Source organism: Penicillium chermesinum, assembly GCF_028974085.1.
Source record: "Penicillium chermesinum strain IBT 19713 chromosome Unknown utg000001l:1.0-1975020.0:1.0-1976611.0, whole genome shotgun sequence".
NCBI lineage: Eukaryota > Fungi > Ascomycota > Eurotiomycetes > Eurotiales > Aspergillaceae > Penicillium > Penicillium chermesinum.
This window is the reverse complement of record NW_026695311.1, coordinates 1,054,062-1,076,087: the sequence shown is the minus strand read 5'-3', so window position 1 is coordinate 1,076,087 and position 22,026 is coordinate 1,054,062. Positions and strand designations below refer to the sequence as shown.

General features: G+C 49.4%; 13 protein-coding genes across 13 annotated transcripts; 4 read left to right on the top strand and 9 right to left on the bottom strand.

Annotated features, from left to right (window-relative positions):
- Nucleotides 1-253: 253 nt before the first annotated feature.
- N7468_000422 (uncharacterized protein) lies at nucleotides 254-1,396 on the bottom strand (the record flags this gene model as incomplete). The annotated part of the gene is made up of 1 exon (XM_058469719.1): nucleotides 254-1,396. One exon carries the CDS (start codon nucleotides 1,394-1,396, stop codon nucleotides 254-256), a length of 1,143 nt encoding a protein of 380 aa, XP_058335750.1.
- A 1,398-nt stretch (nucleotides 1,397-2,794) lies between these two features.
- N7468_000421 (uncharacterized protein) lies at nucleotides 2,795-3,643 on the bottom strand (the record flags this gene model as incomplete). Its single annotated transcript, XM_058469718.1, has 3 exons — nucleotides 2,795-3,114; nucleotides 3,164-3,472; nucleotides 3,529-3,643. 3 exons carry the CDS (start codon nucleotides 3,641-3,643, stop codon nucleotides 2,795-2,797), a joined length of 744 nt encoding a protein of 247 aa, XP_058335749.1.
- Nucleotides 3,644-4,749: 1,106 nt separating this feature from the next.
- Nucleotides 4,750-6,477, top strand: N7468_000420 (putative hydrolase, alpha/beta fold family; the record flags this gene model as incomplete). The annotated part of the gene is made up of 6 exons (XM_058469717.1): nucleotides 4,750-5,523; nucleotides 5,578-5,735; nucleotides 5,807-5,866; nucleotides 5,921-6,044; nucleotides 6,101-6,229; nucleotides 6,292-6,477. 6 exons carry the CDS (start codon nucleotides 4,750-4,752, stop codon nucleotides 6,475-6,477), a joined length of 1,431 nt encoding a protein of 476 aa, XP_058335748.1.
- A 1,083-nt stretch (nucleotides 6,478-7,560) lies between these two features.
- N7468_000419 (uncharacterized protein) lies at nucleotides 7,561-8,063 on the top strand (the record flags this gene model as incomplete). Its single annotated transcript, XM_058469716.1, has 3 exons — nucleotides 7,561-7,687; nucleotides 7,754-7,852; nucleotides 7,912-8,063. 3 exons carry the CDS (start codon nucleotides 7,561-7,563, stop codon nucleotides 8,061-8,063), a joined length of 378 nt encoding a protein of 125 aa, XP_058335747.1.
- A 206-nt stretch (nucleotides 8,064-8,269) lies between these two features.
- loc1 lies at nucleotides 8,270-8,888 on the bottom strand (the record flags this gene model as incomplete). The annotated part of the gene is made up of 2 exons (XM_058469715.1): nucleotides 8,270-8,539; nucleotides 8,598-8,888. 2 exons carry the CDS (start codon nucleotides 8,886-8,888, stop codon nucleotides 8,270-8,272), a joined length of 561 nt encoding a protein of 186 aa, XP_058335746.1.
- A 402-nt stretch (nucleotides 8,889-9,290) lies between these two features.
- Nucleotides 9,291-10,079, top strand: N7468_000417 (NADH dehydrogenase [ubiquinone] 1 alpha subcomplex subunit 6; the record flags this gene model as incomplete). The annotated part of the gene is made up of 4 exons (XM_058469714.1): nucleotides 9,291-9,333; nucleotides 9,443-9,504; nucleotides 9,640-9,786; nucleotides 9,960-10,079. 4 exons carry the CDS (start codon nucleotides 9,291-9,293, stop codon nucleotides 10,077-10,079), a joined length of 372 nt encoding a protein of 123 aa, XP_058335745.1.
- A 179-nt stretch (nucleotides 10,080-10,258) lies between these two features.
- Nucleotides 10,259-11,419, bottom strand: N7468_000416 (uncharacterized protein; the record flags this gene model as incomplete). Its single annotated transcript, XM_058469713.1, has 1 exon — nucleotides 10,259-11,419. One exon carries the CDS (start codon nucleotides 11,417-11,419, stop codon nucleotides 10,259-10,261), a length of 1,161 nt encoding a protein of 386 aa, XP_058335744.1.
- A 913-nt stretch (nucleotides 11,420-12,332) lies between these two features.
- On the bottom strand, nucleotides 12,333-12,782 carry N7468_000415 (uncharacterized protein; the record flags this gene model as incomplete). Its single annotated transcript, XM_058469712.1, has 1 exon — nucleotides 12,333-12,782. The coding sequence occupies one exon, from the start codon at nucleotides 12,780-12,782 to the stop codon at nucleotides 12,333-12,335; it is 450 nt and encodes a 149-aa protein (XP_058335743.1).
- A 499-nt stretch (nucleotides 12,783-13,281) lies between these two features.
- N7468_000414 (uncharacterized protein) lies at nucleotides 13,282-14,459 on the bottom strand (the record flags this gene model as incomplete). The annotated part of the gene is made up of 5 exons (XM_058469711.1): nucleotides 13,282-13,487; nucleotides 13,556-13,724; nucleotides 13,789-13,907; nucleotides 13,961-14,192; nucleotides 14,289-14,459. The coding sequence occupies 5 exons, from the start codon at nucleotides 14,457-14,459 to the stop codon at nucleotides 13,282-13,284; spliced, it is 897 nt and encodes a 298-aa protein (XP_058335742.1).
- Nucleotides 14,460-15,133: 674 nt separating this feature from the next.
- Nucleotides 15,134-16,104, bottom strand: N7468_000413 (alpha/beta hydrolase; the record flags this gene model as incomplete). The annotated part of the gene is made up of 2 exons (XM_058469710.1): nucleotides 15,134-15,847; nucleotides 15,940-16,104. The coding sequence occupies 2 exons, from the start codon at nucleotides 16,102-16,104 to the stop codon at nucleotides 15,134-15,136; spliced, it is 879 nt and encodes a 292-aa protein (XP_058335741.1).
- A 638-nt stretch (nucleotides 16,105-16,742) lies between these two features.
- Nucleotides 16,743-18,546, bottom strand: N7468_000412 (putative carboxylesterase; the record flags this gene model as incomplete). The annotated part of the gene is made up of 4 exons (XM_058469709.1): nucleotides 16,743-17,507; nucleotides 17,567-17,875; nucleotides 17,938-18,260; nucleotides 18,315-18,546. 4 exons carry the CDS (start codon nucleotides 18,544-18,546, stop codon nucleotides 16,743-16,745), a joined length of 1,629 nt encoding a protein of 542 aa, XP_058335740.1.
- Nucleotides 18,547-19,732: 1,186 nt separating this feature from the next.
- N7468_000411 (uncharacterized protein) lies at nucleotides 19,733-21,097 on the top strand (the record flags this gene model as incomplete). Its single annotated transcript, XM_058469708.1, has 6 exons — nucleotides 19,733-19,903; nucleotides 19,962-20,001; nucleotides 20,051-20,133; nucleotides 20,187-20,560; nucleotides 20,610-20,674; nucleotides 20,724-21,097. The coding sequence occupies 6 exons, from the start codon at nucleotides 19,733-19,735 to the stop codon at nucleotides 21,095-21,097; spliced, it is 1,107 nt and encodes a 368-aa protein (XP_058335739.1).
- A 295-nt stretch (nucleotides 21,098-21,392) lies between these two features.
- Nucleotides 21,393-21,992, bottom strand: N7468_000410 (uncharacterized protein; the record flags this gene model as incomplete). The annotated part of the gene is made up of 1 exon (XM_058469707.1): nucleotides 21,393-21,992. One exon carries the CDS (start codon nucleotides 21,990-21,992, stop codon nucleotides 21,393-21,395), a length of 600 nt encoding a protein of 199 aa, XP_058335738.1.
- Nucleotides 21,993-22,026: the final 34 nt, after the last annotated feature.

The window sequence follows — 22,026 nt, the reverse complement described above, 5'->3', positions numbered from 1 at the left end:
GCTTTTCCGCGTCGAGGCGGAGAATCTGGTAAGGGTCAGGTGATGATAAGCGCGATACCACATACTCCATTCGATCAAACTCAGATCTGCAGTTGGTTTCTTTGGCCCTGGTTTGATTGATATTTGTACTGTACAAAAAATGAAGGACCAAATTATCTGCAATATAATACTGAGATTAATACAAAAATATTGCGTGATTTACTTTCACTGCGCCCTCCAACTCCGATGCTTCCAAACCCAATAACAAGAGGTTCTATAACATGCGAATCGACGAATATAACGAGTTCAATGATGAAGTATTCATGCCAGGCTGAATAATTTCTTCGCCCAGCGTGGGCGCATACGTGAGTGGAGGATGTTCGCGGACTGTCCAAGGGCAAAGCTCATTGCAGTTCTCAACGCCGACAGATGGCTCGGCAGGGTGGATGCGTTGGTTGCCCCAGGCCGCGTCGGGCACAGCACTGGCGCCGCCAAGGCTTCTTTCGGTCCAGAAAGAATAAGTGACGCGTTTCGAGTCAAGTGAGTTATATGGCTGTTTGCGAGGACACTTCAGTGTGGTGTTACATGCACCACATACGGATATTCGCTGACAAGAGGAGCAGAACTTATCAAATAGCCGACATATTGTGGTTTGGTGGACACCTGATAACCAGAGGTCCACTGATCGGTGGGCACACCCGAAACGTGGGGTCATAAATTCCTCTTTTCCGACTTGGCCAGACTCCGTGGTAAGCTGGTATTCGGTGCGGACGATGAGTTGGTCATCGTCGTTGAGCTCGGGGAATACCGAGATCGTCATTTCGGAAGGCCCGTATTTCTCCGTGCATGAATGCCAGAGGTAGCGATCATCGTGGATCATGCTTCCAAATTCAAGTTTCAAGGCTTGTAAGGTGAGCTTGCGCACGCGAAGGTGATCTACAAGATCCAATTTGTCGCGAAAAGTCAGTTTCTTGCAGGGGCAAATATCAACGACGCCTGCCAACTCCCCGACGTTGCATGTTCGATTCTCTGCTTTGCGTCGGAGATCACGAGACGAAAAGGCCGCTCGGGGGTGCTGCTTCAAACACTTCGAACAGTTCCGCCATCGAGTATTTTCAAGCAGAGTAAGGAGCTGCCATCGTGGTGAGATAAAGTTGTGTGTATTGCGGTAATGGTGGAAAAGAGGCGCAAAGTCGCGAGGGAATTGCAGAGCTTTCGAGCTGAGGATAGACCCAGAGATAGCATACATTCGTTTGCAAGTCAGGGCGAAAACAGCTTCCGGGATGAGTGTCAGGTGAGAGACAATTTCGAGCAGGATCTCGGTGGGCATTTCCAAAAGATAACATCGTGCAGTTTGCTCCTTTGGCTGTTTCCTCGTCCGGACCGCCGTCCAGGACGGCACTTTCATCACAATCATCTTGATTCGGTCTGTCGCTTGCACAAGTCGATCTTGCAAGTCTGGCGGCGGCAGATTCAAACTCATAGAGGCTTGCGAGGGATGGGCCTTTTTGTGTGATTGAGAAGCCTCGAGGGTCTTTCTGTGACTAGACCCCATGAGAGATGTTCCGCGCGTAATGAATTAGAATGACGAGCTGCTAGAATACAGTATGAGGCGCAATGTCATATTGGTGTGGGGCCCATGTGCATCGTGTGACAAGCAAGAAACAAGACCTGCTAGGCGCAAAGTTGGAGGAACAAATGAATCTTTTGACCTTCAAGTAAGTCTGCAAGATAAGGTGGCACGAAAACGGACCATGGGACGCAGTCACAAAAAAAAAAGGTTATGGGGCCATGCTATCAGCATTACATATTGGGAGGTTCGAGGCGGGATTAGGGCTGATCGTCGCAGGGACTACCCGATCGTTGTCTGGTGATCCCCAATGCAGCGAAGTCTCTCTAATCCCTAGAAACCTCGCAGAACATTTATCTGTTTCAGAGCTCTCAAGCCAGGGAGCGTCCTGCTAAGTTTCGGTATCCAGTTTCGGGGCTTTTCTCCATGAGGGTGCCGGAAGTGTAAATGAGGCTCCGCATGCGGAAAGGAGGATCCCGCATTAAGCATCATGACCCCATCACTCCCATACTTAAGGAGGAATGTTCCCCTGTCACCTCAAACCCTTCCATATGAGTGTTTGCAGTAACTGGGCAGATTGTACCGATTGCCCCCAGGCACAATGACTATGCACAATGACTTCGTCAAGTGACAGTGAAGTTCGCATGACCAAGAGATATCACGGGATCGGCCTTGGGATCCCGAGCATAGTGATCCGTGCACCGATGACTAACATATGTATATGCACGTGACTTATACACTGCAGTGCTTGAAGGTCATGCCGCGAGAAATTCTAACAATTGTAGCCCAGCAGGCTCTCTGTTACGAATCATATCGGTGTCGTACTTCTGGACCATATAATTGTCACGGATATCTGGAGCGTTTTATTCCTGCTTAAACTTGGTTTCTTCTTGCTCAAAACTCGCTTGTTCGTCAAGAGAAGAGTTGAGTTTGGTGATGGTGACAAGAGGGGAAGAGAAGTGCTCCCAATTTCACCTTAGCACATTTGCGATATCAGAAACGGCTACAGCAAGAGCAAGGTTTGAACAATGTCAATAATAACTTGACATATATGCAACGAAAGTTGCTAGGAACCACTGATATCCGTGAGGTAAACATTAAATGACGCCTTTACAGGCTAGGAATCTGCCTTTCCTCCGTACCATGTGCCATAAACGAAAAAGCGAATGCTTCACAACCCATTTATATGGGCTGATGAATGGATCCATAGTATAAAAGAGAATCATTGCTGCCGACGACAGCCTGCTAGGAGCTAGACTCTGGCCTAGACGTAGACCTAAATCGAGAACGACGTCTGGCTTCAAGAATAAGGAGGAATTCATGTCCATCAACTAATTCACCAAGGGGCCAGTCCATTTCCTCTCGCACCCGTGCCAAAGCTTCGAGTGGTTCATTGTGGTCGACGAAAAATGCCGAATCAGCAGACGAAACAAGGCCGCTGGTGTCACCAGGGTTGAAAACGCTGCCGCGGAGTTTGGCACCCTTGACATAATCTATGGGCGACGCTTTCATAATCTCTTCCGCATATTTCCCGATAGGGCCTAATTGGAGTGTGCTGATGGAGTCTATATTTCTTAGAGTTGATTTGCTAATGTAAAGCTTCGATGTGCTTACCTCCAAATGCTTTCGCAGCTGCGAGACAGGCAGCAGGATGGGAGCTCATGAGGCCGTAGATATCGACGTCGTTTTGTTTGAGTTGATTCAAGAGGCCCTTTGCGAGTCCACGCTCTCGATAGTTGCGATCAACTACCAACTGAGTGACCCAACACACAGTTTTGTCATTGACCGTCCAACGGCAGGCGAATGCGTTACCAGCGAGCTGGCCATCGACAGTAACCTTGACATAGAAACATGTGGCATTATCGGGGAGGTACTGAGATCGAAGCCGGTCTTTACTGAGACGCACAGGACTACCTATCTTTACTTAACAGACGAACGCAAAGGAGCTTGGGGTAGCTTGCCTGGTTTTGCGAATTTACCAGTCGCTTGCTCGTCCCACACGCCATAGTTCTCACTGAAGAGGATCGCGGCGTCTTGTAGCATGGTCTCCGTGACTTGTGGCGCATCGTACTTCTGGTATACTTGCTCCTTCATTTCCAAGCGGCTTCTTCGAGGTCTGCTGTTGCGCGAAGGAGGAGATGGTTCGAAATGTTGTATGTGGATTTTTTCGCAGAAGTTGACTGCTTTTAGGCGTGGTCTCGATTGAGATGTCATCATCAAAGGAGCTGCTCTACGCGGGCTGCAGCCCAAGGTGGTATTAACCTTTGAGTTTTTCAAGTTGTGTTGGAAAAATTAAGGCTGTTCGAAGTTGAGTCATTCACACCGCGTGGGATGGTCAGTGTATTGGAACCCCCGTCCATGGGTCCACTGGCAGGGCCGTCCCTCTGTCAGAAATCCTGTACATGTTTGCACATCCTTGGACGAATGTATGGAGTCTTCCCCGGCAGTAACCACCCAGCTAATGACCATAGCTCTCGCGGAGCAAAAACATACAAACATATGCCAACTCCGGGTATCAAACACTGCGGTTGCTTTCTACTAATAGTTTCTGCTGCACGGTGGAAACTTGCTCAGCTCTCATCGGTATTTCCGAGTTTAGAAGATGCCAAGGAAATAAAAAGGAAAATCATGCCACAGCTAGAGACATCCTCTTTGAAGGGGTCTTATATTTTATTCCAACGAAGTGCGTCCTGCCACACAACTGCTTCTGACGGCTCGAAGATGCGCCCGAGCGATGAGTGCCCGCACATGCGGAAAGAAGGTCCCCGTATTAAGCATCATTACCACATCACTCCCATATTTAGGGGAGAAACTCCCCCCCCTCGTCAACTCAAACCCTCCCATATGCATTTTTGCAGTAACTGGAAAGATTGCACCGATTCCCCTACGCACAATGACTTCGTCAAGTTCACATGACCGAGAGGTCCACACGGGATCGGCGGATGCCGAGCAAAGTGATTCATGCATCAATGACTAACATATATAGACGCACGTGACGTATACTCTGCATAATCGGGCTCTGCCAAGACTGCGATGGACGAGCCGAGGTTCCTGCTTATCGAGGCCTTGCACAGGGCTCTTTCCCGATTAATCAGGCAGATAGAGGAAGTCTTGGAGATTTTTGCTTAGAATTTTTATGTGCATATTTCCCTAGCGATTCGAGTGCGTTCTTCATTGAGACTTTTCCTGCTTTAGCCTCTATGTCTGAATCCGCATCCGCGCTTCTCAGCTCTTTCTCTCTATCGCTGCTCTTATCAGGGTTGCTAGCGATGGGCTTGCTGTCATGGGTTCGTCCGAGCGCTCGGATCTCCTTCTATCACGCCAAAAATAATCAGCTGCGGTTGACCAAGACTGGCAAGGATGGCTTGAAAGGCCAAATCACTCTGGAGGAGATCTGTCGCTCGGCCACTCCTGAGACATGTCGTCTCAACCCCTTCCTCTTCAACGGACATCTGCAGACCGCCTACACGGTCTTCAAACAAGACAATGCGCCGGTCTACTACAAGCGCAAAATGTTCGACTCGGATAGTGAAGCCTTCGCGGGCCAGTATGCCATAGATTTCGCCGTCAAGCCCTATGACATGCCGCCCGAGGGCGAATTGACCGATCAAGCGAGGAAATACACCCATCCATCCGGGTTACCGCCAAGAACCTCGTTTCTCTCCGCAGAAGAGTTGTCCAGTTTGCCCTCTGATGACACCAGGCCCATGCTGGTACTGCTGCATGGTCTAAGTGGGGGATCACATGAAATCTACCTGCGCCACGTTCTTGCACCCCTTATCGCAGACGGCTCGTGGGAGGCATGTGTGGTGAATTCGCGTGGCTGCGCAAAGACAAAGATCAACACCGGAGTGCTCTATAATGCTCGCGCCACATGGGATCTTCGCCAGTCTATCAAGTGGTTGCGCAAGACTTTCCCGAACCGTCCGCTGTTCGCTATTGGATTTTCCTTGGGCGCGAACATCTTGGCTAACGTATGTATAACCCTCATTCCGGGCTATCTGGTCAAGAAGCTCACATGATCATAGTATTTGGGAGAAGAAGGCGATGCTTGTCAAGTCAAGGCAGCCGTGATTTGCGCAAGTCCATGGAACTTGGACGTCAGCTCTGTTGCTTTGCAGTCGACCAGGCTCGGTAGAGAGTATAGCAAATTCATGGGAACAAGCATGAAGAAACTCTTCGAACAGTAAGAGGCCTGTCACGCCCATTGAATACCACACAACTAATCGAATTAGGCACGTGGACGAAATTTCCAAGAACCCCCCGTATCGATATCGATACTATCAGGAGCATAACTTACCTGCATGAGTTCGATCGGTTTGTCTCCATCACTCCTATTACTTCTTACTGGTTCTGACCTGATTTGTGCAGTGCGCTGCAATGTCCAACGTGGGGCTATCCTTCTGAAGGTGCATACTATCGCGATGCCGCGTCCACGGATTCTATGCTTGCTATCCGTGTTCCATTCCTCTGTCTACAGGCTGAGGACGATCCAGTAAGAATTTTTGTTTCTCACTTTCTCTTACTCGGACAAGCTCTAATATGTAATAGATTGCCGCACGTGAGGCCCTGCCTTTCCAAGAAATTACCCAAAACCCTTACGGTGTCATGGTTACAACGTCATGGGGCGGTCACCTGGGTTGGTTTGAATTAGGAGGCGATCGGTGGTTTGTCAAGCCAGTAAGCATTTCAAACAAATAACCAGCCTTTCTACCTTTTCACGGAGTTCTGACCATGTCTAGGTGAACAACTTCTTGAACAAGATGGCCAAGGAAATTGACACTGATATCCCAGGCGTGGTTGAACACCCCGAAAGACTACCCGGGAATATTGCTCACCACTCTGGTCCGGGTAAGGACTCGGACAAGGCACCAAAACCGGATTATAACCCCATGCGCCGTAAGCTTGACATTGGGCTTCCTCTTTAAGAGAGTTAAAGTGCCGGTATCTGGCTGGGAGTCTCGGAACAGGGAGCTACTTGGCAGCTCATGCTTTTATACATACATTATAGATCTTTACATACTAGTTCTTTCAGTGTTACCATCCTGGTACAATATGTCGGGCAAATATTACAGAAATGCTGACCGCTCAATAACTGGACTATTGTACCCCTTAGCTATTATCAATGTCCTATCCACATAAGCTGGAAGTGTCTCCACTGACATAGGCGGCCTTTGTCTGACGAGCCTTTGGTAATTCCTGGCTTCAGGAAGGGGCTGTGGGGTAGTGCTGCGAATGGTTGGGGTCATGCGCTACCAACCTGTGAGGCAGCATGACCTTGAGGGGAATTTACAGAACAATCAAGAAGGCCCGTCCCGTTCGATTGAATCTCTCATTCATGTGCAGGTGGCATTTCTCCTTTCCCCAGACATGTGGGCTCCTCAATTCATATAAACTGCATGGAACAACACCAGTCTTGCATGCAGGCGTCGGGAACAGAAGTCAACTGAGACCCATGCGTAGTTCTACGGTGGGTTGGAGGGGAATATCGTGAGCCAGAACGAACGGCACCCAAAACATGGTAGATTCGTTCTAACTCAATGACAGAATACTGTTAGAACGCGCAAATATCAATCATCTCGATAATAACGACCCTGATGGCGCTTAGTCTCTATATCAGTTCGACTCCTTTTGTCATTTCGCACGATTGATGTCATAGTTATCAGATCTTTGGGGTCAGCTTAGTCAAAGCTGCAGCGCAATTTTCCCTACTGTCGCCTGTGCTGAGCGTATCCAAATCAGCTTTCATCGACGGGAATGATGCTGAGCGATATCACCTTATCTGCATGGCGAACGCCAAGTTTTCGAAGATCCATTGCCATCGAAGAACTTGGGCCTTGTCTACAAAGCCGAATTAATTAACATCAGGAACAAAGTTTAACAGGAGTAGTATGTGAATCATGATTTTACTATAACTCTAGCCATAGTCTGATTTTTCTCGATACGGCTGATATCTTCACATCGACCCCAATGGCTGTCTTCCCGTTACCGTCCATGGTACGCAACGAGTCTTGGGAAGCGGTGCCGTCTTACTTCACTTAGTCGACAGGAACAACTTTGACCGCAAAGTCAGCCATGCCCCAGAGATACATGCCAGTGAACACATTGACACGGCTTTCATGGCTGATGTTTTAGATAGTTGGACTGGGACCAATACAAGCTTCGACTCACAGAGAATCGGTTCAACTTATTAAGTTCTGGCAGGCCAAGCACGCCATTCCGTCTCCTGGCTGATACACGCCCTGACCATGCCATCGAGCAATTCACGAACGAGACTGAGCTTCTGTAATCGGTCCTCGAATTGTGACTGAATGAAAGCCTTCATCTTGCAAGGGCATTGATACCCTTGCTGACATTGCCAGTGGTCCACCTTTGGTCCGAAGTGTACTTGAGCGCGTTGGATATTGACTTGAATGAGTTCCCAGCTGTTGGAAAGTGGGCCGATGATATCGGGAAGCGACCCGTTATACAGAAAGATGGAAGCTGTGCCTCACAGCCATCGGTACGTGAATAGATGCCGTTACAGGTTACATTGAGATTGCTTGTAGTAGAGGACCCTAGGGGACGCCGATAATGAGTAACGGCAAGAAAGTTTCACTGTTTCCAAAAGGCGAAAGATGAAACAATACCTTATTTTAACGCTGTCCATGGTATTTTGATGACATGTAAAAATGACCTCCCAAACGCCGACCCTTATCTGGCTGCATGACAATGCATCCTTTATGCGAATGCAACACTTTTGCGCTTGGGCTTCGACTTTGCCGACCCGTTTGTTGCAGGTTCCGACTTGTCAACGCCCTTACCCTTCTTCTTGTTGCGAATTGAGTCCTTAGCAGCCTCAAGCTTTGATTTCTTCTCCGCCTGGCGCGCTTCCATTTCCTTCTTCCGGGCCTCTCGGATTTCCTCAAGTTGGCGCGCCTTCATCATCTTTGACTCGATCTGGCCCTCCTTCTCCGCGTTGACCATAGCGAGAATGGTCATCATACCCTCCTATAAACAATACCTAATTAGCTTTTAAGCACCGGGCCTGAGGCGCATAGTAACGTACCTTATCGTCCACAAAGGTCTTTCCCTTCTTCTTGCCCTTGGGTTTCACAACGCCAACTGGTGTGATTGTGTTTAATTCAGGGAGATTCAGCTCTGCCTCGCTATAGACACGCTTCTTTTTCTTCGAAAGATTTTCCCGCTCCGTGCGAGCCTTGTTCTTGACTTCTTTTGGCGGAGGTCGCTTCACATTATTCTTGCTGGATTTGCTCACGCGCGAGCCTGAGGACAAGGGCTTAGAAGATGATCCACCTCCAGAAGAGGCGCCTTTGGCAGAGCCTTTGGTCGGTGCCATTGTTGTGTTTGTTGAGCTCTTGAGAATCGGTGGTTCCGATAAAATGCGCAGATGGCGACAAAGTGTTTTGCGGTGCGGAATGAGATGTCAGGCAACTTCTTTGGATTTGAAGTAGCTGCACAGACTGCAGAGCTCTCAAGCGCAAGAACAACCTTTGCAAGAAATATTAGGTCGTATGCGACTTTTGAGAAATTGTTCAGTCGACGCGGCCAAAACCCAAAAAATCGACGGAAAATTTTCGAAGGGGAAGGCGGTGAACTACTGCCCGGGGGGGATGACCAACCTCATGCGAAACCTCCAAACCCACTAGTGAGCTCTCCAGCGACCTCCAATTCTTTCAACTCTCCCTCCCCCAGAGACCGACCCTTCCTCAAATTGGTGCATGCTGAGCGGTTTGCAATCATGACCATCAACCCCACCTACCTCGCTCAGCGGACGCGTTCCTGTACGTCTCTCCCTTCGATCCCGGATGTCTTCCGATCGCCCACCTTCGGTGTCCTATACTTAATTGGAGCCCTTGAAGATCACCCGATCGCTAACCGTCGTTTCTTTAGCCGTTAACTGGAGGGATGCCCAATTCCGTGTCCTCAAGTCGTACCGCGAGTGGCTGCGCGCGGTCAGTTAACCCCGAGACCCCATATCCCCACCCGAGCAATCGCCGGAGACTGTTGCCTTTCACAACTGGAATGCGGTTGGAAGTCCAACATGGAAGAAGATGGAAGACTAATCTGCGATGTTGCCCAAACTACAGTCCCCGGAGATCCAGACCATGTACTCTCTGAACATGCCCGTATCAGCCATCCGAACCAAGATCCGCCAGGAGTTTGAAAAGCACCGTTATGTCAATCAGTTGAACGTTGTCGATGTCCTACTCTACCAGAGCCATGCCGAGTTCCAGGTCAGTTTGGATATTTGGTTGTGGGTCTATTCGCGGGGACGATCATGGAAGAGTTGGCCAATGGGACGCCCTGTATTAGGCATTGCCTGACTTTCACGATCTTATCTTTGGGATGGATCCGAAGCTTCTCTCTAATTTCGTGTATTCTGAACTTGGTACTGACTGTCTTCTAGGAAACCCTTAACTACTGGAAGCAACTCTCTCATGTTATGAAATACTTCCGCCCAGAGGAGGACCCTGGCGCACGGCTACCGCGCAACTTCATCTCCGGATTCTTGGAAGGCCGCAATTGAGAAGAATGTTGCTTCACCCGTCTATCGTTTTCTTTCCCTTTATCAATGCCGACTTGTGGCGGACCAGCGCCATTGAAGGAGACATAACGTGTACATATTGTCTGAGTAGATCGCTAAATCATTCGGTTTCTCCATGATCATCATTTGCACAAGCCCTGGAGTTCTTCTGAGTATCAAATTCAGTCAATCCACGCACCCGGGATATTCAGCCCACCAACCATTTGTCCTTCTCGCCTGCGTCTTTTCGACTTCTTCTTGGCCTGCTTTCTTTCAAATCTCTCATGATTAAAGGTACACGTATGAAATGTGCATGCACCCTGTACTCTATCACAAGATTGACCCCTGGCCGAGCTCTTGGCCCTACATATTGTATGTATGCGGCCAGAGAATGGCCATAGATCAAAGTAATTGCCAGCAACATCGCAGGGGCATAGATGCAAAGAATCAATGGTAATTTCCCGCACTCTTCTAGCAGTATCCGTGGAATCGACAAGAGTCTCATCCGTCGAGTGTTCGTCTGAATGGATCTTCGCCAAGTATGTAAAGAACTTTTGTATTGGCTGTTCCGACAGAAAGCCTAGTAGTTTGGATGGTATAGATTCGCAATATCTGAGCAAGTCTTTGAACGCCCAGCAATGCAGACCCCACCTCAACACCAAATCTGGTGCAAAGTTGAATTCTTCAAGAAGAAGAGTCGCAGAACTGGCTGGATCCACGTATCGTTGGACCGTAGGTGAAGGTAAAGCTTGCCCGTCCCTGCCACGTTCGTATTTGATGATTCGTGTCGGCCAGCAAGCATAGAATATATTGTAGACACATGACAGCTCCAAGACCTTGCCGTCGCTATGAGTCATTTCTTGCACCCAGTAGTCTTGCAAATCAATGTCACATTGTTGGAGAAGGTTGAGCCAAGCCGACATCATCACAACTTCATTACCCGCCACAGCATGTGAGAGAAGCCGTTCGAAGATTGATTGGCCAGTGGGGCCAATGTAATGCAGATCCGCTCCCATCTTTATAAGCCTTAGCATGAAGGGGTGTGTTTTGCCGCATGTGAGGTCTTCTTGCCATTGGCCCCTTGCAGTGCCTCCGATCATTGCGGGTCGGGCAACTGAAGGGCCCATGATCCATAATGAGGATCCGAGGTACTCGGAATATGGAAGGCATGTTTTTTGGAGAAGGCTCAAAGTTATGAATTCAACTTTCTCAAAGTAGTAAGCAGGAGCGGGAAGCGAGAATATTTCGTAAAGTTCATGCACAAGCCAACTTGAAGGATCGTCCTCTACTCGGTCAATCATCAATTCAAGAAATCCCTCGAAGTTGATTCCTCTGGAGGACATGCAGTCTATAGGGGGAGAGGCAAGCAGAAGAGGGAAGCAGTCTATAGTTAGGAAAAGAGAGGCCCTAAAAGCAGAGGTCAAAATGCTGTCGTTGGCTTGAAACTTTTGAAGTCTCAAGTGACTTACCAAAACCTGAAATTCGCGAATGTAAATTTTGCATTTTGTTGGAGGAAAAACAGCGCTGCTGAATTAATATTAAACTCGGACCCGGATTTGATCTTTATAGATAGGCGTGGGATTAGCTGACACAGATTAGGGTTCAAAACACCTCTAGCATGTACATACTAGAGCACAGCCCACGATACTAGCCACACGGTTAATGGAGCTTTCGTCCATGTGTGGAGAAAGCTCGCCTGAGCTATATAGTTGTTGTAACTGAAATAGATCATCAGATGGGATGATCCGCTCCAATTTGTGAGAGGTTTCGTGTGACAAGCGATGCTGTATTGTCAGAGACGCCTGTGGTGAGCAGTAGCCGAGTCTTCGGATGCAAAGCTCAAGCGACCATGAGAGAAACGCAGGAGATATTATGTATGTCACTTTAGAGTTATGTTGTTCATGAACATGGTTTCCATCCAAGATAAGCTTTCGTGTCTTCGTTGATTCGGTAGTGAAATAGCCCAAGACCCGCCATCCAATCTTCCTATAAGTCACATCACGCTCATAATATTCTTCACGCGAGTCAGCGTTTCGTTTTCGGAGGCCATCATCGGATGAAAACTCTGTCAATGCCCTAGCCCGAGGTTTGGGCATTGGAACCGCAGATTTCAATGGAATTGATATGTGGTTTCGTTGCTGATGGGGTTGGACGTCAAGCCTATCTATGAGAAACATTGTTGTCTGAGCATTAGAGATCCTTAAATAACCATAATTAGTATTTTACCACGGTGCTGCTTTCCCCAGTGAAGAATCCTTACATGAGGTTCGTCGTCATTAGCACATTCAAAACCTGGAGAGAATTTCCAAGCTGTTGCTCGAGCTCCTGAACTCTTTCCTTCTTCAAGGCGACTTTGAACCGCGCCCACTTTCGAGATACCCCGGTTAGCCCCCGGTGGGTGCCATCCGCCTTATTGACGATATCGGTGATTTGCTGGACTCTTTCTTCGCAACTGACGAGCGAGTTCAGGATATCACCTGCGACCGGGACCCCATCGCCATGGATTCGTCTCTGATACTCGAGGGCGTTTTGGATACCGAATGCGATGGCTTTGATCTGAGAAAGAGTGCTCTGCAAGCGATGTAGCTCGGCAGGGGCATCGGAAATTGTCTCTAGGAATTGGTAAAGAGTGTGGGCGCCAGAGCCGAGCTGGACGGCTAACGAGATGACTGCTATCACACTCGCGGCGCCACTCAGTCCATCCATTTTGGCGCCTCTCGGGTGGTAACCTGGGAACTGCACTTGAGATGGAATAGAACCCTCTCGTGTGGGAGGGCATTCGTATTTACCGCTCAGTGGGAAAGTGGCAGGGTTCTCAGCCCCGCTGCGCCTCGTATGCTAGTACATCACCGCGATCAGCCTTGGCCAATGATAGTGTGGCGCTCTGCAGTATAGAAAACAAGGCAGCCAGGGGGATTCTCAAAAGGTTATAGTCCATTTATAATCACTCCTCATTAGTTACAGAAATCCAGCATTGAATGTTTCAGTCGATATGGGATGGTAGTTTGGAGTTCGATTAAGCGCCCGGCCCCCAAGCTGCCAACTCATCGTGCGATCAGCCAGCATGCGGCTTGACTCCCGGATCGGAACATGTCTCTTTGAAACAATATAAGAGAAACCTTGCGAAGACTACGGTCAACTTGGGATAAGTTCTGTATTCCTTATAAAAAGTGGCAATGAGATGACCAGTTGAGTTTCGGAGGAGTTACATTTTAAGCCAATCGTGCTGCAGTAGTTCGGAGGCCGGCTTTCGAGACGTCGGGTCAATCGTAAGCATACCTCGAAGGAAGTCGATGAAGACAGGGACTTCAGCGCCAGACATGTCCTTGGGTCTGAGGAAAGGCTTTTCAGCGCCATCTATTAACCTTTCAAGGCTAGTCGATTTCAGATCGGGGATTCGACGAAGACCACCTAAGTAGAATTAGTCAAATTAGGAAAATATAATATCGTCCCTTCTGGTCCCGGAAAGGAAAGCATACCATCCGCATTAAAGAATTCCGCAGTCTTGCTTCCTCTCTGAAGAAGCTCAGGCGGGAAGTTACCAAGTATCTCGATGGTCCTTGCGAGCCGGTCGTCATCAACTGTCCACGATCCTTTTTTTGATGCCACTCCAGAGAAAGGCACTATCCCCTGGACAAACTCAATGATCTATTGAAAATTAGGAGATGAAAGATGACTCGGCGCATTTTGACCGAATAGATTGAATACTCACAAGGCAACCAAGGCTCCAGATATCAACCTTGGAATCCCAGTCGGCACCAATCGTGACTTCTGGTGCTCGTAGAGCTGGAGATTGAATCATCTCCGCCAGATGCTTGTCTGACCAAGAAGCTACAGCCAGTGTAAGTGTCGCCCAGAAAGAGGACAAGAGGAATGATACATACCAACACCAAAGTCAACTATTCTGACGTGCGGCTCACGCATCTCCGAGACGAGCGGTGTCCTGATCACCTCTCGGAGTGGCTTTGTAACACCACTGTCATTAGTGACCCGCGCAGGAACCTCAGCTAGATATTCGTCAATGGTTTTTTCCGGATTGTCCAGCTCGAGTAGTATATTCGTAGGTTTTAGATCTGTATATCGACTGTGATCAGCACCATTATTATGAGCAGGATACTATTCGAAACGTATGGTAGTCCCGGTATGAATGATTCCACATTCCTCATGGAGGTAGTCCAACCCTAGTAAAAGCCGTCGCGCTATGGTTCTTACCGCCTTAATAGGCAATCTCCCGTCTTCGTATTTTGCGGTTTGAAAATCCAAGTGGTGGCCCAACACGTCGAACACAAAGCATACATATTGTCCATTTGGTCCTTCATGCTTGAATTGATCCAGAAGGGGCAACACGTAGCGTCGGCCCCCGTGGTTGCTTTTTTCAGACATACTGGATAATTTTGACAGAACTTCTCGCTCGAAGATGTCATGCAAGCCTCCGTAGCAATCGGCTCTTAGTATTTTGAGAGCCACATACCTCTGAACCCTGCAATTCTCAATAAGCTGCATGTTTGACATATGGAAGTCGACACTCACTTGGAATCCCTAGCTAACCAAACAGTGGAATACTGTCCGTAGCCTAGTTTTCTCGACACTTTGTATGTGCCAGAGTTGAAAGTGTCTCCAAGTGAAACGGGATGGAAGCCTCCAGTAGTATAAAAGTCTGGCTCTTCTGTTATCTGGTGTGGGCGGGAAGATCTTGACGTTTGAGAAACAGGTTCAAGAAATTTCGCAAGCCAAGCTCGAGAATTTACTCGAGTCAAAGATTTCCTGAAAGCAGTGAACATCTTGGCATGTTTTCTGAAATGAACCTTTTGGAGCGCTGGCCGAACAAATTATACATGATTCCAGGGGTCGCGAACACTTATAAGTTCCCAGACGCGGCAATCACGTGTTCTATATAGTTAGCATAGCGCTCCTCTGCGAAGAGTGTTACAAGTGATCGAACAACTCAATATATGCCTGTTTAAGATAATAACCAACGTAACTTGGCATTATAATACTCTTTCAAAGTTTGGGTACCCTGTACATTTATGAAGAACAAGCTTAGAACGTCCATCGTATCACTGACCCTTCAACAAGCGGCGCACCCACTCGCCACGTATTTTAACCGCCTTCTGACTGATAGGCGCAGCAGGCATATAAACATCGAAACCATGCCATGCACCCGGCCATACATGCAGCTCTGTCGAAACACCCGCCTTCCACAGCTCAGACGCATACTTCACATCCTCATCCCGGACCACATCCGCCTCGCCAACATCAATAAAAGTAGGCGGCAGCCCCGTCAGATCTTTCATGCGCAGTGGCAGCGTATACCCATTCGCATGCTCGCGATGCTTCCCAAGCGCATACTCAAAGGCATCATAGCTATTCGCCGCCGTCCACGGCGCCATATTCCCATACTGCTCAAACGAGCTGACTGAATAGTTTTCTTCCAGAACCGGGTAGGCGAGCAACTGGCCGCGGATTTTGGGGCCAGCGCGGTCGCGCGCTAAGAGGGTTACGCCAGCAGCCAGATTGCCTCCGGCAGAAGCCCCGATGACAAAGATGTGATTCAGATCCACGCTCAGCTCCTCGGCATGGCTGGTAAACCATAGCAGCGCAGCGTAGCTATCTTCGAGCTGTGCAGGCTGGGGGTGCTCGGGCGCGAGACGGTACTCCGCTGAGACGATGACGGCGCCGAACACCTCGACCCAGCTGAGGATACCCCCGACGCCTATGAAGCGGTTTCCGCCGACGAAGCCGCCCGGGTGGACGTGGAGGAACCCGGGCGCCTTCTTGCCGTCTTGGGGGGCATTCCTGGGGCGGAAGATTGATGCTGTTAGAAGGCTTGCTGGGCCGGGAATTGTCGCTCTTCGTGGGCGACTGTGTCTTCTTTTCCGCGGATGACATCTTCTAATCTAAAAGCGAGGTCTTTCCGGCGGGCTTCGATCTGTTCTGGAGTGCTGATTTGGGAATCTGCCGAAAGGGAGTTGTGAACCTCGGCCAGGCCTGGGTCTAGCGGGGACCGGGTTACAGAAGTGGAAGTCATTGTTTAGTTTGAGCGATGGCGAATGTGGGAGTCCCAATGCGGATCTAATCGAGTTATCTGATTTGAAATAGTACTAGTTGAGTTGAGAAGCTGCGCTTTCGTGGTTTTAGAGGGCAATTGAACTCCAAGAGCTTGGTTTATAAGCTCGGTTAAAAGGCGCAATACTGTAGAATTTTGATGATATTTAAGTTTGGAGCGTTAAACATAATGTCGCCGAAGACTCGAGTGCGTTCATCATACTTACATCTGAGGCTCAGCGGATATTGCCGAGCCGGGCTGATGTTGTGCCGAGCGGAGAACACGATACTGCCGTCGCTACTTTGACCGCCTTCATATCGGCATCAGCAAAAGGCGTGTATCTTCATATTCAGCTTCAGATTATCCGGCTCTGGAGCTTGAAGGGCTGTCTTCTCAACAGTTCTGTCTGGCTTGACTATCACTCTTAGGAGACTCTTCACTTTGGCTTTCGGGTAGAGTACGGCACAACTTGGAATTTGAGCATTTTGCCGTGGACCAGTAACGTCAACTGCAATACTAGATGATCGTATCCAGAATATTATGATGTTCGATTAACCCCTTTTTTTGGAGTAATATACACAGCTGGTAGTATCCTCTATGTCGTATGTGATGTCCCAATTCTATTGCGGTACATGCGGCCCAATACTGCGCCAGAAAGCACAACGCCCCCCGCGACCCCCTTCCCAAGAATCTGCATTTGCCAGTTTGAAGGCATTAACAACCCCAGGGTCTTCTCGATGCCAGTACGAGAGGAGGTCAGTAACTTGGTCCAAGACAAGGCTCCCGCCCGTTGTGTTCAGGCTCATCAACACCGGGAAAGCTTCGTCCCACACAGGCCATGAAATCAATCCGTCGTCATCTTCTGGTACAGTAGCATTCTCGCAACCGGCTTTAGCGTCTTTGACAGCAATAACTGGCGTATTATGAATGATAAAGTTGCTCCAGATCTTTTGGAATGCGTGCATGAATCCTCTGGTGGGTGTATCTGCTCCGACAGAGAAGTATGCGGTCAAATCTGCGCCGTGGTACGCAGGGGTTACGGAATATTGGTACTTCCAGCTTTCTTTGGCGTAATGGCCCGAGAAGGCATCTGCCAACCAATATGAAGGGCAAGAAAAGGTTGTTTCGGCGAAAATGTCGAAGACGGTCTGCTGGAGTCCGGTTGCCATTTCCGATTGGTTCAGAGCTGTAGGGCCCTGGTCACCAAGTGTATCGTAACGCGGGCCATCGTTTTCTGGATTGGATCCCTTCGTTCCATAGATATCAAGAAGGATGGCCGTCTCAAATAGTGGGAGGCGAGGAAACGTTGATTTGACATAATCTAGAAATCCTTCTGTACTATTGATGTACGGAGGACTCAACGGGACCCCGTCATTAGCATTGTTCTGCCGAAGTTAGCACTGCATTCCAACTTGGCAACACGAGGCACCGTGGGGTCACTTACACCGGAAAGAATCCGTTTACCGCTGACTTTCTTCCTCAGAAGCTGCTTCGATGGCAGTTCTTGGATGAAGTCCCCATCAATCACTGGGAGGAAAGCGAAGGTTCCCCATGCACCAGAAGTCGAAACATTCCCGCTGGCGTATTGTAATTTGTCGGTGTCAGCCTTGACAAGGCAGTCGAAAACTGCAGATTTAGATGAACCCGATTCATCAGAACAACCAGCTAGCCTTGCAAACTCCTGGTAGTGTTTTGTAGGCACAATGTCGTCGTACTTGTACACAGGTGGACTGTACGGACTGGCAGCGATTATCTAGAAAAGTCAGTCTATGCAGAAGCCCCATACCTTGCGGGGGTGTTTTCACCCAAACGCACATTATTAAATAAGTGATTTTCACGGCCTCCATAAGCCAGCGCTTGGTACATCGCACCCCCCGCGCCTGAAGATTCACCGCCAACTGTGACGTTGGTCGGGTCACCCCCGAACTGGCCAATATGGTCTTGCACCCACTTGAGGGCAAAGCGCATATCAAGCAAGCCCGCATTTGTAGCACCGTGATCGTGCACGTCCTCAGAAGCCAAAAAGCCAAAGGCGCCCAGTCTATACTGGATCATCACGGCGATAAAGCCATTATCGCTGGTGTTAATCCAATCACTCGGGTCGTAGATCGCACCGAACATCCCATACCCTCCGCCGTCTATCACAAGGCTCAGTTCCAAATTTCACCGTGCAATGTGGTACCTCGACTTACGGATCCAGAGCAGGACCGGAAGGTCTTTGGCCCCCGGTGGCGCATAAACATTTAAATAAAGACAATCCTCATCGCCAAGGGCTGAATTAAAGCCATAAACTTCAGGTAGCTTGGCGCCGCCGGACTGAGGACATAGCGGGGGCTGATCCGTGGCAAGTTGAATGGCGCTGGCGTTGACAGCGGGAGCCTGCGGGGCTTGCCATCGCAACTGGCCCACGGGGGGGAGCTGCATATCGAATCCTAATTAAGAATAAGCAAGGTGTGACGGGTGGCCAGGGTTGGTCACGTTAGTCCCACCCTTTGAAAATGTTCAGGTCGAACGTGCTATTGTAAGTGCCTTGGTACCTGGCGTATCCCAGGTCCACGACCGGCGACCTAGCAAGGGCGGCTGGGACAAGCAGGAGGGCCAGGGTACGGATTTCAGCCGCAACCCTCATGATAGCCGCCTCACATGCAGTAGCTGCAGGACAGGTGGTAAGGAAAACCAGAGGGAAGAGCGCAAAAAAAAAAATAAAAAGGTGGTGTGGACTGGCGAAAGACTGGTTGTGTCGATCTTAGCCTGGGTGAGCCCAGGCGCCCTGCACAAAGAGAAGGGGGCACTCCGGAGAGCCACGGCTTCGAACCGCTTGGAACGCCTGAGGCACGTGAAATACGGGCCTATTTGCGTCTAGGTCTGGTTGGCCCTCAGTATTGAGTGCTCCGCACAGGGGTTAATTCTCCCTTGATATAGGAATCATTCCTCCATCTCCGAGTCGTCCATCATCGGGACAAGCCGAGTGTTGATCGGGCCGTGATGTGAGATAGATCCCAAAGGGAATTTAAGCTACTTGTGGATTCGGGGGTGGATTCTAAGGGTTATAGCTGAAATTGAATGCAACCCTTACCCACTGCCAAGATTAGGAATCTAATCTATGGGCTACAACTTTGGGGCCGAAGCACCCGTTGGTGCAGTAGCGCCGCCCGGATTTCAATAACAATGCTAGCGCAGTCTGCACACCTGCTTTGTCCTATCAGAACGTAAGCAACGTTTGCCTTGCGCAGTGAAGTCGGCAATAAGGTCCATGGATCCGGTACCCTCCATTACATATGCATATTTGTGGGGGGCCCAAGGCATTTGCTTATCAGTGCCGGCTGAAGATTCGCTGCGAAACGGGCAAAGTACAACGCGCACCTGGGCAAATATCCTGTGTCTTACATATACCCGTCCCAATTACTTTCGATCAAGCGAGAGATCGACTGGAAGCATCTCATGACTTAAATGTTTGGGTGGCATGCAATATGCCCAAAAAGGACCGGCTGTTGTTTTTCCGGACGTGATACCCTTGATCAACGCCGCCCTTCATTCCGGCTGGAAGACCAGGTGCCTTCTGCCTGTCTTCACGGCAGTCGTAGCGATTACGAGAATTAGACCTCCCGCGATGGAGTCTAATGTCGACCTCAGTGAGTCGCGCACGACGACCGTGAACGTGTGCTATTCAATCCCGATTCCTATAATGCTGTTATTTACTGGCCTGCGGCTCTTTATTAAGCTGCGCCCTTCGTCGAAGATTTCTATGTCGTTCGACGACTACATGATCATTTTTGCTACGGTGTGCACTAGGAACAGTAGGATGTTTTCGTGACGTCTCAGGATCTAATGTTGTACAGGCAGTCTCAATAACGTTAGCCATAAGCGGGCTAGTATATGGTACGTCAATCTAGCCCAAGAATGCATACCCGCCAAACCAGCTTAACAGCGTTTGGAACACCAGGCCCACCCTATGGCTATGGCCGCCACGAAGCTGCCCTTTCTCCTCATGAAATTGAGTCCTTCCTCAGGGTAAGTCATGCTTCCCTCGGTCCAAATGCCCGAGCTCCACCTAACCCGCATAGGGCGACTACATTTTCAGCCACCTGTACGACTGGGCAATCGCAAGTATCAAGCTCGCCATTCTAGCTCTGTACTACCGCATATTCAGTACAGTCGTTTTCCGCCGTGTTGTAATCGCCACCGCAGTCTTCATAGTCCTGTGGCTGGCAGCGATGGAGATCGGACTCGGTCTGCAATGTATCCCGGTCGAAAAGGTCTGGAACACAGCACTGCCCGGCAGCTGTCTGAATCTGGTCGCTTTCTCCTACTTCACCAACATCACCAATCTCGTCACTGACATCTGGATTTTTCTGCTTCCATTGCCGGTGATATTTAGCTTGCATGTTACGCGCAAGCGGAAGTTTGAGGTTGCGGGTGTTTTTACTATAGGGATCCTGTACATTTCCCTCCGTCGTCTGACACATACCAGTACTGATAATTGTTAGGGCTTGCGGCGTGAGCATTGCCCGTCTCACCGTGGTCGTTTCCCAAGGATCATCCGACTTCACATGTAAATCCCAGTCCCCCAAGAAGAATGTGACATATTCTAACGAGATTAGGGGCGGGAGTGCCTCTCGGCATCCTATCTGTATTCGAGACCCTCGGTGGTATAATCTGCGCCAATATACCGTTCCTTTATAGGGTGATTACCAGGACATTGAAGAGGATTTTCTCGTCTCTTGCCAGTTCAGGAGCCGAAGCTCCGAGCTCAGCTGGTAGATTCAGGCCTCGAGTCTTCTCTAGCAGGGAACAAAGGCGGGAATCGAGTATCCAGAGTGAATGGGCCATGCTATCGCGGAACACCGATAAAGACCAAAGCCTCAGCCAGACGAACTCAAATATGATTCCCGATATGGATATTAATGACGTTGAGCTTCAATCTTTGAGGAGGCCACGGTCTAGTGCTCAAGGGGGACAGATCCATGTACGATAAGTGATACCTAGATAATAATTGTGTGATATCTAATCTTTATGAATAACGCGAGAGCATGACCATCAATAAGCTGTGCGTCTGCACACAAAACCCTTGACATGGTCATCTTCCCTCCAAGATTGAGAAGTAGCACAATACGTAGCTAAGCAACTTTTGGTCTGCCCGTCTCTCAACCTCCTCCTGCAGATCGACATCTCTTGTGTGGGATTCCCAGATAATACCATTTCGACGTCACTTATTCGATGAGACTCAGGTAGCCTCGGCCCACAATAAGCCGGCGCGCCCTGACAGCCCGTCAAATCAGATTCTGGCAAGTCAAAGCTATCATAGAAACCCCCCCCCCTTCGAGCTCAGCCACCTTACGCGCTGCCAACGCCGCTTGCGTGGACGCGATGTGGCCCCGTAGACACTCCAACGAGACAAAAACCACACACGCAATTAGAATGACCTGGCAAGACTCCATGTCCATCTTTCGAAAGTGGGCCTTCAAGTATCCCAATGCTTCAACATAATTCCGAACCGCAAACTGCGCCATCAAAGGCCTATCCTCGGGCCTTACATCCGTCGCATCGAGCTTGTGCACGGCACTCAACGCAAGGCTGGCATGCATAATCGCCGGCTGAGTGACACTGGCCTGGAGGAGTAGCATTGACCAGAATTCGGACATGAAAGAGCCCGGTAGCTTGGTTACAGTGCGGATCTTGAACCAATCGAGATACTGCTTCTCCTCCACGCTTGCTGAACGACAAAGCGCGCTGATCAAATGCGGGATAGTGACATCGTGGGGCATAGCATTCTTAGTCTGCTTTACCGTCCTATTGCCCGTCCATAGAGTGTAGTCATCACATCTACGTCCTGTTGATACACAGCGGTGGCAGGACGGTTTTCCCTTCATCGCATTTGATCTTGCGGATCCTACTGACTTTTAG